Here is a 15,353-nt window from a genome sequence, read left to right as displayed (position 1 = left end):
AATACAGCTCTGTTACAGATGCCATTTTGATGGCCATATATAGCACCGACACCTGTTGGAGCTTCATGAAACTAGAGAGGCTGAAGCAGAAATATGTCATGATGTCCTTAACATCTGAGGTCATCAGTCCCCTAGAACTTAGAACTCCTTAAACCTAACTAACCTAAGGAATATCACACACATCCATGCCCAAGGCAGGATTCGAACCTGCGACCATAGCGGTGTGGCTGAATACCTAGAACCGCTCGGCCACAATGACCGGTGGTCCTACAACAAATCCTGCACTTTTTTCTACTGAACATGAAACGGTCTCTTGACAGTGTTCAGATATCCAGAAACACTGTTGAATGCTGAATAAGATCCCAGTGGAGGAATTGAATCACCAAGCAGTGAAGTAGACTGAGGATGGACGTGAGATGGGCTAACAACACAGATGCTTTCATAATCAATTACAGCAGCCACGAGAGCCTGGCTTACACCTTGTGTAATGCAAATCCTAATCACAGTGTAGGTGTAGCAAAATGTGGATGTTTCTCTTGCGCACACTTATTATTATAGTGTCCATAGTTAAGGAATTGGGGTCTAACAGAAAACAAGTTAAAATGGAGTTAATACATAGCTAAACTAACTGCAAGTGAACGTCATTTAAGTAAAAACACGGGAGAACTGCCGGATATCAGTAACGTCCTGCCAAGATATTTCGGCGCAAAGTCTTCTGGCCATCTTCAGGTGAGTGCCACTGTAGTAGTACTGGCGAATACGCGCTGAGCTCCGCTATTTAAAGCCATATTGAGGTGACATTGCGCATGCGCTGTTCAGCGTGCGCATTCATAACGGCTCCGTGCGCTTTGCCTCGCGCCCTCCACTGTGGAAGCCTGGCGTATTGGTATCAGGTCGATTTCCATCTTTATGCAGATAACTACGTCGACTACGAAGTTTCTCTATAACAGGATTCCAAGCAGAGTTTAGCGGATAACCGTTATCTCGATTGATGAGAGTCTCATTGTCAGACAATCTTATTTCCACAGATTCATTGATATTCAAGCTCCAAAAGTTCGATGTACGGGCCAAAATTTTTGTGTCGTTGTAATTCATGGAATGGTCTGTGGAAATACAATGTTCGGCGATTGCGGACTTGGTGGGTTGGAGAAGGCGAGTATGCCGTTGGTGTTCCACAATGCGTTCCTGCACAGTTCGTGTTGTTTGCCCTATATATGATTTGCCGCATTCACACAGAATTTTGTAAACACCTGGTTTACGCAGGCCCAGGTCGTCTTTAACAGATCCCACCAGTGATGAAATTTTGGAAGGAGGGTGAAAGATGACTCTCACTTGATACTTTCTCAATATTCTGCCTATCTGTGAAGAAATATTCCCAATAAATGGTAGATAAACAGTCGACCTGAAGGCCTCTTCCTCTCTGCGCCGAAATATCGTGGCAGAACGTTACCGATATCCGGCAGTTCTCCCGTGTTTTTATGGAACAATCAGTACGCCGGGAAAGCTTTAAACATCACGTCATTTAAGTATTTGGCCGAAAGAGTCAGCCTTCAGGAATTGTGAAATAAACCCTGTCGTCCAGGACCGTGTGCCCTAAAGAGCGCAGATTCTCCATGAGATGGGGAAATTCTGAGGCGTCTATTGTGCTGTAGTGTCAGAGTGAGAAGGACTAGAACCTACATCGTAGGGAGACCCCGCAGAAGCCGTTTGTGGCCAGAGAGAAGTAGCGGTGTTAAATATGGTGGACCCAAGATCGGCCATTCAGGGAAACATTTATGAAAACTATTTAACTGTGTAGTGGTTCAGGGAATGAAGCCACAGTAATTTTAATTTACCATTCTTCATAAATTTTCATGGTGATCCCAATAAAACTTGAATATTGATCATATTTGTAATAGTTTATGATTTACTGTTAAAGTGAAATTAACAAGTTTTGTAACAAAAACCTGAATGCTAAAATCTGAATGCTTTGGTCGATCTTAACAATCAACATTTCATATAGAAGCGCATCATTAAAATGACAAATGTTGTAAATACCAACTCTGAAACTTTATTTGTTTAAAAGATATAGTAAATTTAAATGATCAGTATTTTCAGTTAAGCATCAGATCATCATTTCCTCCACATGAAAAACATTGAACGATGACAGCATGACACCTTATTGAATCATTAGGTAATAGAATGTTTGCTGTGAAGTTTAGTGCATAATAGTTACTTTTGTTCATTGTTTATTTATCAGAAAACCCATTGGTGCAAGGCTACTGACCGTGACATTCAAAGTTAAGAAGGAAATTGTATTTGTTTTTATGTAAAAGAATTTAACATGTATTATGTAATGGATATTATTGTTACTTTATTTAGAATGTGAAAGTGGTCAATATGTTAAAACGCAAAATAATGTAGAATAAGCTGTAGCCAATCAGATGGACGGCTTCAGGAAAAGGAACTGCCGTAGTCAGTTGAGTGAGGAGGTTCAGTGCATGGGAAAATGCGGCCAGAGACGGGCAGAGGGACAGTGCTGGCGGAGCCGCAAAAGTGGACAGTCAGTGTTTAGGTAGCTAGGAAGTGAAATGACTTCGAAAATTTCACGTTGTGTGGTATCGCGGGACTTAGTCTCTGAGCAGTGAGCAGCCGCACGCCTGGTGTGAACCCTAACTTTTCGCGTGGTTAACAAGGTGGAGTATTGGACTTGTAATTCATGATGAGATTGTGAGTAATTGAACTGTGTCAAATGGATATGAGCTCGAGTGTAATAGTAATTCTAAATAAGAGCACTTCTGCTATTAGTTTGCTTTCTGAATAAACATTATTCTAACCAAGTCACGAGTGTGTGGCCTACGTCATTTATAGGTCATTAATATAGCTCCCGATATTCTTATTACCGTAGTTATATGTTATATTAACTTCGTATGTTTATACAACTTTGCAAACTTGCCATCAGCCAGACAATTTAACCAAAAGGTCAAAACTGTCCAATTTAGGGTGTGTAATGTAACACTTGCAGTTCAACCTATAAACGAGTTTGAGCCAAGGCATTTTGATGAAGGGGAACTGTATGTGAGCCTGAACATCTTTGGGATGTTAGCTCACATAATCAATAAGCTCAGTTCAACAGGTTTTGCTTTTTAAAGTGTTTATCATTGTGTTGACCTAAAACTAGGGTGTTGGTTTATTTTGCATATTTCACTTACTGTTGTCTTGCCCACCCAGTTAGCCGTGTGGCCTAACGCACGGCTTTCTGGATTGGGAAGGAGCGCCTGGTCCCCAGCACAAATCCACCCAGCAGACTTGTGTTGAGGGCCGGTGTGCCGGCCAGTCTGTGGATGGTTTTTGGGCGGTTTTCCATCTGCCTCGGCTAATCCGGGCTGGTTCCCTACACTATGTCGGTGATTGCTGCACAAACAAGTTCTCCATGTACACGTACACCACCATTATTCTACCACGCAAACATAGGGGTTACATTTGTCTGGTGTGAAATGTTCCCTGGAGGAGGGGGCGTCCACCGGGGCTGAACCACACAATAACCCTGAAAGAGTGATGTGATTCAGTTTGGGGCAGCAGAGGGGTGAAGTGAACCGCAGTAGTCATCGTGGGATTGTGGACCACTGTGGCGGCGACGGAGCCTCTCCGTCGTTTCTAGGTCCGCGGTTAACATACAAGAGAATACAATACAATATTGTTTTCTTAATGAATTGTCTTTTAGTGAGAGAAGTATATATTCAGCAGCAAGAATATCCTGTAAAGTAAATAACCACTTATCTTGATTTATATATATTTATAAAAATTATTTTTTTAAATCAAGGTACCCTCCATCTTTCCGCTGACTCCTCTTACATATAGTATTCAACCTCATGTCCAGGGAAGCATCAATCTTTGCTGGCTATGATAGACAATATCTGTTATTGCACCCTGTTCAAAATTATTGTTGGATTGACAACTCCAAAGGAAGTGGTGGGGATAAGACTCACGTGGGAGGTACTGCACACATTTGTACAATCTCAGGAGGCCTGAATCTGCAGCAACGGCTTATGGTTGTCAAACCTTCATCCACACCACTACAACCCTTGCCACTTACATTATGCTTCAGTTTCAGACAGCTTGCTAGCCTTTGGGATCATTCTTTGTGCTCTCAGATTTTGTTTGTTTTTAGGTCTTACAGTTGTGATGTTTAAATTCTTTTACTTCTGTTGTTTGTTGTGTAATATTAGACAGTGTCAGAAGCAAGTTCATGAAATGCTTGTTAGTGCAAAATTTGAATGTCACTCTATTGGGTGAAAGATTGCTGTACAAGCCTGTCGAGTGGCAATATGCCTACTTCAATAAAGAAAATTTAATGGTGACCGACTTCTCTCCATTACCAAGTTGATCAAAATAACTGCTACAGCATTGAATGGAAACAAAATCAATTTTGTGAAAACCATCAACAAAATGTGTAGGGAAAAAAAGACAGGAAGATGGAAAATCAGAGGAAAACATTGTATGGGTGAGCAGATTACCAAGATAGATTCATTTCTCAAGCATGTGATACATTTGTATGTTTATGATTATAATTGCAGAAAGGAACATCTGGCACACAGAAAATCACCAAATCACAGGCCATCATTAAGAAAGGAGGTTTTGTTAAGGCATTACCACATTGCTGTTTACAAATATGCTCAACCAAAACTTTATTATGGAAATTTGTGTGACTTTAATCTGTGGATGAACAAAAAAGATATAGCTGGGTGACATGCTAATTTTTAAGACAAATTCATAGCATGACATCAGTTAAGATGCTTGGCTTGAAGAAATGTGGATAAATTGTGGCTGTTTTTTCAAGCAGGCCTGAACAGATGACACAGTTAAAGAAATTATGGCAGTGCCTCCCAATAAGGATGGCTGATGTATCCTCGTGGATGCAGGTACCTCACAAGGTTTACTTCTGAATTGTCTTCAGCTTTTTAATTGAATAAAGACAAAATATTATCATGAAGACATGGATCATGATAGATGTATTAAGTGGTTCTTAATCTTGGCAATACCAAATATGTAAACACCATTAGTTTTGCTCTTGATAATCCCCATAGTGATTCTGCTTTAGTTGACAAGATGCCTACCATGACAAAGCAAAAGGATGAAATAATAGATTGGCTCCACTATCACAGCATTGAAATAAATGAGAATCTTAAAAAGGTGGAGCTTATGGGACTAATATCTCTCCATAAACTGTTGTTCTCAAGATATGAAACTGATGAACTGGCAAAACAAATGAGCATACTGCTATTAGGCTGCCACCTTTTCACTGCTGTTGCAAGCCATTAGAATTGATCTGGGCCCAATTTAAGTTCACATTCCTAGAAATAATATCAAAAAATTATTCTGTCTGCAGTCAAAGCACTCTCCAAAAAAGGTGCTCGGAAAGTCACCTCTGAAGACTGGAAAATAGCTCTCAATTGTATACAATACATTTCGGAAAAAAATCAATTGTATGATGCTATTTTAGGAAATTTTCAGAGGAAATTTTTCTTTCGCCGCCACAAGAAAGACGTACATACCAATTCAGCTGAGTGTTTGGATTGCACAGCACTTGTATAGCAAAATTACATTTTCGTAATTTTTCACTGTTACTAAGAAGGCTGTTACCAACAATTGAGTCCAAATAAGGTCACCCGAGGAGCTCAGTCATTACCACACAAAAGAAACTTCTCTCACCATTTACATCATTATTGCTGCAATACTGAGGTAATGTATTTTGTATCAGTAGTCTTCTTACTGTCAAACCTGTAAGTTTCCTGACCCTGATTAACGCGCACACAATTTTTTGCTATGTTAGAAATAAGTAAAAACTTTGACAGATAGTATAACAAAAAAGTTAATTATGAACCTAGCAACCTGTGGAGCACTGCGCATCATATTCATCACACTTCATTCAAGGTAACAGGGTGGTTTGATAAGTCTGGTAAATAGCAAGAAAAAATGTTTGTTGCATAAACAACTCACCTTACTTCTCAACATAGCCTTCTTTGATGGATATACACTTGGTCCAGCAATCGTCCACCTTTTTCATTCCATTGGGGAAAATACTCATTGATTGAAACTATCACTTTCTCATTCGATGAAAATTTCCTCCCAGCAAGGCAAAGTTTCAAGTTAGGGAACACAAGTAAGTCGCTTAAGGTTAAGTCTCATGAGTAGAATAGATGAGAAACAGTTCAAAGCCCCATGCATGCATTTTTGCCACTGTTATTGCTGATGTATAAGGTTGTGCATTATGCTAGTGAAAGAGCACTTTTTGATGCCAGCCTTGGCCATTTTTCTGCCACCGCAAGTTTCCAACGCTTCAACAATGAAGTAGAATAGGTTCCAGTTATGCTTCCGACTTTTTCTAAGTAATCTTTATGGATTATTCCTTGGGAATCCCAAAAAACAGTTGTCATCACCTTATCAGCAAACAAAATGGTCTTTGCATTCTTTGGCACACTTTCACCAGGCTTTGTCCATTGTTTCGAGTGCCATTTTCACTCTGGTATATAACGACGGATCTGAGTTTCACAACAGTCACAAATTGGGACAAAAGCATACCAGATTGCAACTAAACATTGCCAGACATTGTGCTGAAATGTTGTGCTAGATGCACCTTTGGTCAACTGTTAGCAATTGTGTCACCCACCTCGCACAGAGGTCCTTCATAGACAATTCTCTGTACAGTTCAGATGCCTACAGCCTCAGCAACCTCATCAACTCTTTGGCAGTCTTGCATTACCGCATCATGGAATTATCAATGGCTTCCTTTATGGTGATCTTAGTTGGATGGCCAGTGCGAGTGCTTCATCTACAGCGCTTCTCAACCACATTTAAATTTGTTAATCCAAAAGTAAATGGTCTTCAGTGATGGTGCAGAGTCTTCATGAACTTCATCCAATTCTGTTTTAATTTGTGCAGCAATCTAACCCATCAAATAAAAATGTTTAGTAAGAACATGACATTTGTTTTTCTCTACTTTCAAGTACAGTCGACACACTGACCAATTCAGGTGGCTGTCAACAATAAACTGTATGATATACATTGTTGAAATTCTTTAAGTGATCCTTGGAATGGTCAAGCTTACGAAACATGAAGGCACACCAGAGATGTTCCATTATCAAACGCTGTAGCTATTTAAAATTTCATTATAACCATATCCATGTGATCACTGTAGGGTTCATTATCTGTCTTACCTCTGTGGCACATAGGTTATCGCACGTATATGTTACAGCTGTGAAATGCTAAGTGGCCACACTTCTTTGGAATGTTCGACACAGTTCTCATGGGATGAAAACATGGACTTGTGCTCGGGACAAAGAGTCTTACTATAGGGGTCTCATGTTATCTGTGAAATCAAATTGTGAAACATTTGTGGCATGCACTCACGATGTGTAGTGATTCAGATTCAGATTTTAAATATAATAATAGTGGCCAAGAATATTACAATAAGTTACACATTCCAACAAAGTGGACCAGCAGTTTACAACTGTCAACATTTGCTGACTAATAAAAAGAGGATTTTTAAGGGTTATCAAAAGGAAAAAACTTATCTTGTTTTAGGTTTAAATATCCTGTTTTAACATTTGTTATTAAATATGTTTATTTTTTTAACTGATATTAAAATAATGAACTTTAATACTACCAGTTTTGTAATCACATTATCATGTAATTTATATATGTATATTTGATGCGACTTATTATCATTTAATTCCTTCGCTCTGAAAATGCATTTCTATGAATTAAGTTTGACAATTCAGTTTCTATTTGTTTGCCATAACCTTTTATATTCATGATAAACTAATAATTCTGCAAGAAGTAGTATCCATCAGTAATCATCCATTGCTTGTATTTTGTTGTGCTTACACTTTTGAAGAAGAAATTATTTCATATAAAAAGATAAATGAAAAATTTGCTGGCAACATCAGAAGTTACTGATAACTTAAGAACTTTTTCTATCAAAACATTCAAAGACCGAATCTATGTCTTCCACAAAAACTGTATAAAAAGGAGAACTTACTTGAGACAGCTGCTAAATTACAGTGGCTGGCTTCAGATGCTTAAATTCCAGTGCTGCCAATAGACAATTTTAAAATTAGGTTTTGGAATTGTTGGTCACTTTCTCAGTTATGAAACAGGGGTATTTTAGGAAGGAGGGGCAGCTCATTGAGACCCCCCCCCCCTCCATTGAGAGCGATCCACCTGTCATGAGGACAAGTGGAGACGAAGAGTAAGGGGGAGGTATCAGAGGCAGTAGGAGGTCAAAGATGCTACTTTGGTAAGCACTGCACCAACATCAGTCCAGAAATGACTGCAGGACAAAGCTGTCTTGGGGGCGCCTGCTGCTCAGCTGGTGAGCATGATCTACAGTGTGACACAAGGACCTGAGTACCTGCTACACTGCATGGACCATTTGGCTCTTCCCATCCAACATTGAGAAAGGAACTAATAGTGCCAAAAGCTGGAAACAGTTTCCTCTGTTCTTAAATTAGCCTGTGGCAGAATTGTAATTTCACTACCTGAGGGTAAACACTGGCCAGCCATTCTGTATCCTTGTAATTTTCCATGACATGGTCAGTTATCCAAATATATTACTGCTGGGAGTTTTCACCATCAGAGTAGTACTCATGAAAGCTATTCTGTTTAAAACAGTTAAGATCTTTTCTTCATATTTGTTAAGGTAATATATTCAAAAGATTTTCTTGCACATCATCTATATATAGAAACAACATGTGCAGATTCATTCCTTTATACCAATACAGCAGTTGTAGGGCACCATAGACAGGATAAACAACAGGGATATCCAAGTGATTTTCAGTTCTCAATTAATTATATTCTGGGATTGGTACTGTTTGTGAATGATATACTTTTTCTTTTGTAATGTTATGTGACTTAACATTTCCGTTGGTCATTAGATGGGTTTAAGACATTAAGAAGGAAATCATATATCAGTTGAATATTCAAATCCTGCAGTTTATTTGTTAGAACTGAATATAAAGTATAAATTTTGTACTATGAAGCTGCAAAGCAATGTTATAGAGGGACAGTTGATTATAGAGTGAACCTACTCTTTGAATTTAGAGATGATAGATTTATGTAATACTGTTGCCATGAAGAGAAAAAGATGTAATATATGAATGGCATATACACAGTGAATGAATAAATAGCTGTAAGATCATACTAAAAAGGTTTATTCAGCCGACAAAATTAGTTATCACACTCGTGTTACTGATTATGGTTTTCACGGCAAACGTCTTGGGATCATATTACTGCCGTGGCTGTATATTAACAAATTATTATGTGTTTAAATACATGTGATTACAAAACTGAACACTACATTTATCTGAACATGCAATAAATTCGTATTATACCACCATGGCATTTTTATTATTATGATCCAAAGGCAGTTGCTGAGACACCAGAAACCTGTAATAAACTGCAATAACTGACTTTGTCAGTTGAATAAATATTTCTGAAAGACAATCAAATCGTAGTAGAATTCTCCATTGAAACACAATATCATGCTTTGCGAAGCTACAAAATTTTTGCCGTCAGTAGTCAGCTCCCATTAGTTTCAAATCTACACATCTTTCCGGCTTCTTGGTACACCATCAGGTGCTGATTCCTTTCAACTTAGTCGGCCAGCAAACTAAACCTCTGTGCTATGCAAACATTGAGTTTATTGTGTACTTGATTATTTTAAACAGTAACCATGTAACTTTGATATATTCACATACTAGCACATCATAAATTGCATTTGTATTGACATATACAATTCTATTTTGCAGAAACTAGTGAAGATACTAATCAGTCAAGTGGATCTGAAGGGTATTACTGTAATATATGTCAAAAAACTTTAAATTTGACACCAACTGAAATTCTGCGACACAAAAAGCATCACCAGAAGAAAGACTGATAGTTTATATGCCATAAGCAGTAATCTTGAAATATTGTAATAAAGGTAACAATAATCCCACTGCAAATAATGTCATAAATGACAGATTGAATGTTTTCATGTACAATTTTTGCAATTAACGTGTGAAACTGATACTGTTAGAAATAAAGTGTACAGAGCAGTACTGTGTTTCATTATACTAACATTTATGAAGAGGGTTTATTTCATTTGGAAATAAAACCGTTACCAGTGGTGGATAAAGTGGTCACTTTTTTCTAGAACAATTTTTGTGATTTTAATTGCACAGAATGACAAATAATCTACCTGTTCCCTCTTTTCCTGTAGTTTTTAACAACTCTTATTTCATGTAATCTACATTAGAACAATTAGCCATTCTTATTATCTTCTGTGGGGAAATACTGTAGCCTAGAGGAAATGTTTTTAAGCTAAAAGTACTATCTGATGGCTGTACTTACCACCACAGTGATAGCACTGTAGGTACCAGATCAGTAACAGTCTGTAGAACTTCACAGGAACATCTTCCTCTCAGTATTATTTTCGAGTTACAAATACAACAGTGTCTAATGAAGTAATATAAGGCAAAACATATGTAACTGTGTCAGCAAGTGCTTCATATGTTTAATTTCAGGACTGGAAATGTTACTGCATGGAACAAACCAAAACTGGATATCAGTAAATTTAAATTCTCCCAATCAGGATTATCAGAGATGGAATCACTAATGAAATCTGCGTGTACAATAACTTCCTAGTTGTTTCTTCTATGTCTTATAAGTAACTTTTGTTTAAAAAAAAGACTGAGTGGTGACATGTCCATTTCAAAATATCTGATTAGTGCATCAGTGAACAGAATGAAGATTTTAGGCAACCTGCTGCAACAATGTCCCATGAAGCATGTTTAATTACTTGCTAAGGTATAGAACATAACGGTAAGAAATGGTTTCCAAACTGCACTTGATTACAAAGTGAAAAAAGATCAGTATTTCAAAATACTCCATAACATAGAAAACATATTTGCACAATATATTTCCACTCTTAATTTGAAAAGAAGATATCATATTGCAAAAGCCCAGTGAACAGTTACACAGTTTTGACCAAATTGTTGAGTGCAGTATTTCTTTTACTTTTTCTCCTTTCATGAAGCACTGCACGCAGAATATGTTATCAGCAATCATGTGAGACAAACAAGTTGCGATCTTCAGAGGCTGCCACGCCAACTCGCTAGACAGTTCACTGTGAGTGATGGAGCAGGGAACACCCAGCATCTCACTTGGAAGAGTGCAAGCTGCTAGGAGCTGACTCGCAAGATCCTTAAGCAAACTTTCTTAAATGCAAGGTAATTTAATTAAAAAAAAAAAAAAAAAAAAAAAAGAACTCAAATGGGGTGTCCTAACAGACTGAAGATCGGGGAAGATCAGTTTGGATTCCGTAGAAACACTGGAACACGTGAGGCAATACTTACCTTACGACTTATCTTAGAAGAAAGATTAAGGAAAGGCAAACCTACGTTTCTAGCATTTGTAGACTTAGAGAAAGCTTTTGACAATGTTGACTGGAATACTCTCTTTCAAATTCTAAAGGTGGCAGGGGTAAAATACAGGGAGCGAAAGGCTATTTACAATTTGTACAGAAACCAGATGGCAGTTATAAGAGTCGAGGGACGTGAAAGGGAAGCAGTGGTTGGGAAGGGAGTGAGACAGGGTTGTAGCCTCTCCCCGATGTTGTTCAATCTGTATATTGAGCAAGCAGTAAAGGAAACAAAAGAAAAATTCAGAGTAGGTACTAAAATTCATGGAGAAGAAATAAAAACTTTGAGGTTCGCCGATGACATTGTAATTCTGTCAGAGACAGCAAAGGACTTGGAAGAGCAGTTGAATGGAATGGACAGTGTCTTGAAAGGAGGATATAAGATGAACATCAACAAAAGCAAAACAAGGATAATGGAATGTAGTCTAATTAAGTCGGGTGATGCTGAGGGAATTAGATTAGGAAATGAGGCACTTAAAGTAATAAAGGAGTTTTGCTATTTGGGGAGCAAAATAACTGATGATGGTCGAAGTAGAGAGGATATAAAATGTAGGCTGGCAATGGCAAGGAAAGCGTTTCTCAAGAAGAGAAATTTGTTAACATCCAGTATTGATTTAAGTGTCAGGAAGTCATTTCTGAAAGTATTTGTATGGAGTGTAGCCATGTATGGAAGTGAAACATGGACGATAAATAGTTTGGACAAGAAGAGAATAGAAGCTTTCGAAATGTGGTGCTACAGAAGAATGCTGAAGATCAGATGGGTAGATCACATAACTAATGAGGAAGTATTGAATAGGATTGGGGAGAAGAGAAGTTTGTGGCACAACTTGACCAGAAGAAGGGATCGGTTGGTAGGACATGTTCTGAGGCATCAAGGGATCACCAATTTAGAATTGGAGGGCAGCGTGGAGGGTAAAAATCGTAGAGGGAGACCAAGAGATGAATACACTAAGCAGATTCAGAAGAATGTAGGCTGCAGTAGGTACTGGGAGATGAAAAAGCTTGCACAGGATAGAGTAGCATGGAGAGCTGCATCAAACCAGTCTCAGGACTGAAGACCACAACAACAACAACAACAGACTGAACATAATTGTGACATGTTGCACGAATTTATTTTTAAAAATAATTCTCTAATTTCTTTCCTTGCTATTTCGCAGAGAAAGTTAATCACTTTGAACTAAAAAGATGCAGACTGGGAACTAATGCAATAGGTGATACCTATTTTGAAATTTTTGAAGGACTTAACTAAACAGGTGCCCCAGAGATAACAGCTTCACTGCCAAAAATTGAATCTTGTTAAGACATGTAAGAGCTTTTAAAGACAAAAATGTCAGCTTGGAATTATCTCCAACAGTGAATTGATTTCTCAGACATCTATGGATCCCTAATTCAAAAAGCAAGGATTTGAAGAAATTACATTCCAGGACTGTTACAAAAACTTTGTAGCAAAAATGAAAGCATTGGGTGTTCAACAAGAACAAATATACATAACTCCCCAGCCAGTTACCATCATAATGGATAGGAACTCTTCAGTTTGGGAGGGGCTCAATAAAACCATTAGTCAGTGCCAAATAACCCACAACCTGGGATCTGTAGTGACTGTTAAACTAAACAAATACTTATCTAGAAGCAATATCTTAAAGTGGTGAGAATCCAGAAAATAGTTGTAACAAATGCTACACTGATTTTTTCTGAAAAGTAACTCCTGGCAGGGTCTTGCAAGTCATGCAGGGCTCCACAGAGGATCCAGATAAAGTGTGTCCCACAATGTCCTGTCTTTTTATCCTTTTCCCCTCTGTGAATGTGTGGCTAGAGAACAGTTATGGTCCCCTGATGTGGGAGCACAAGATCCTTGGTGAGCATGACAATGATGATGCACATAGGATTTACTGTGGAGGAAACCCATATTGGATTATGGAATGTAAGAGCATTGAGAGAGGTGGCATAGTGGTTCCTATCCTACTGCCTAACTAATTAACTACACAAGAATGTTCCTGGGGCAATTTTAGTCAACTAGAACTTTCTAGAAAAAATAAATAAATCAAGGAATACAGTTGTTGCTACAGTGCCTCATAGGCACGATCTAATCTATAGTTCGTGTGTTAATAAAGAAATTCGACGAACAAATATTAAAGTAAAGAAACTGTGCTCTGAATCGCAAATTGTGCTGTGGTCGATATAAGAAAACTGCAGCGTAACCTTCGCACCAGACATGGGCACCACCTAAACTATGAAGGGAAAAAGTTGGTGTGCGAACGTGTCAACTAAATAATTAAAGAAAGACTCACACGGAATAAAACAATCTATGAAAGTAGCGGTTTGAGTAATACCTGGAATGTACATCATTTTTTAGTATAAAAGTCTGTGAATCGGCGGGTAATAAACCTTCTGTACTTGAACTAGGTGCTAAAAGCGACATTCGAATGAGAGAGTGTTCACAGACAATAAACAATAAATATAAATCTGTTACTGTGACGCAAATGAACATTCGCTGCATTAGGAACAAAGTATTACAATTAGAACATTTTTGGAGTATTGAAAATGTTGATGTTGTTTGTATCTCAGAACATTGGCTGACAGAAGATCAAGTACAATATTTTGTTCCTCAAGGGTATGCTGTTGGAGACATTATGTGTAGAAGTGAAAGAAAGAATGGAGGTGTCCTAATATTTGTTAAAGATAGTATAATGTTTACCAAAATAGATGTTAGCTCTTACTGTGCAGAACTAGGTGGAGAATTTAGCTGTATAAGACTGAACGCAGAGAATACTATAATTGTTAGCTTATATAGATCACCAGGAGGAGATATAAATACATTTTTCGAAAGATTTGAGCTGATTATGAGGAAAATGCTAAAATCTAACATAAAACTAATTATCTGTGACGATTTCAACATTGAAATGGCCGACATTGATGAACATGTTACTAGAACTTTTTTTAATATCTTAAAATCATTAAATTTACAACGTACAAATTACACACCAACACGGGATAATGCGTGCTTAGATAATATTACAGTAAATTTTTCTAGAGATATGTATGACGTCAGACTTGCCAGTGGAGCCCTAGCTGATCATGAACCATTGATTTTAACATTCTGCTGTGATCAGTTGCCTAAATCAGTCAGAATCAAGTCTAATGCCACACAGGTAAGAGGGCAGAAAGGTGAATATATTAATTTATTTATTGACAGAATATCTGATATTAACTGGGACTTTGTATACAACACACAACCTGAGAAGGGTGCTGGTGAAATGGTGTTTAACAACTTCCTGGAAATGCTCACAGAGTTATGGTACTCCTGCTCACCATTAATCAAAGGTAGCCCTAAGCATAAACAGAAAAAGAAATGGCTAAAATGGTATACAGATGAGCTAGCTCTCATTAGGGAGGAGAAGTTCAGACTGTACAGAATATATAAAAATACTTGTAAACAAGGACCTGAGCTAGATAATACTTCTTATAGAGCTTATCTAAAATGTAAAAAAATCTACAAAGACAAACTGACCTTGGCCAAAAAACAGGCATGTGAACATTACATTGAAAGTGCTCCCAACAAATGTAAAGCAGTGTGGGATATCATCAACCAATATAATTCACAAACCCATACACAAGATGCAATACTGGTCCCAGAAGAAGTAAATAATTACTTCCTAACCTCAGTGAGCGAGCTGAAAAACAAAATCAAGCAAAATGGCACTTGTGCACTAGATCATCTCGGTGCTGTGCCGCATAGGAGGTATACTTTCCACTGGAATGTTGTCACCCCAGAGGATATTGTAAAAGCTGTGGCAAGGTTCACCAACTCCAAAAGTATGGACTGTTATTGGTTTTCTAACTATGTAATGAAAAAAATAATACACGTTATCTGTCAACCTCTTTCTTTCATTTTTAATATGTGTTTAGAATCTGG

At 37.8% G+C, this 15,353-nt stretch overlaps 1 protein-coding gene across 2 annotated transcripts in view; it reads left to right on the top strand.

The window, feature by feature from the left end:
* The window catches only part of LOC126466679 (probable ATP-dependent RNA helicase DHX34), a 179,030-nt gene extending 168,999 nt beyond the window's left edge, over positions 1-10,031 (top strand). For both annotated transcript variants that reach the window (XM_050096401.1, XM_050096402.1), the window contains exon 19: positions 9,789-10,031. In XM_050096401.1, coding sequence (XP_049952358.1) covers positions 9,789-9,916 — 128 coding nt within the window. In that variant the 3' untranslated portion in view covers positions 9,917-10,031. The remainder of the gene's footprint in view (positions 1-9,788) is intronic.
* The last annotated feature ends 5,322 nt before the right edge of the window (positions 10,032-15,353 follow it).

The sequence above is a fragment of the Schistocerca serialis genome, chromosome 1 (genome assembly GCF_023864345.2).
Source record: "Schistocerca serialis cubense isolate TAMUIC-IGC-003099 chromosome 1, iqSchSeri2.2, whole genome shotgun sequence".
NCBI classification, from domain to species: domain Eukaryota; kingdom Metazoa; phylum Arthropoda; class Insecta; order Orthoptera; family Acrididae; genus Schistocerca; species Schistocerca serialis.
This window is presented reverse-complemented; position numbering and strand designations above follow the sequence as displayed.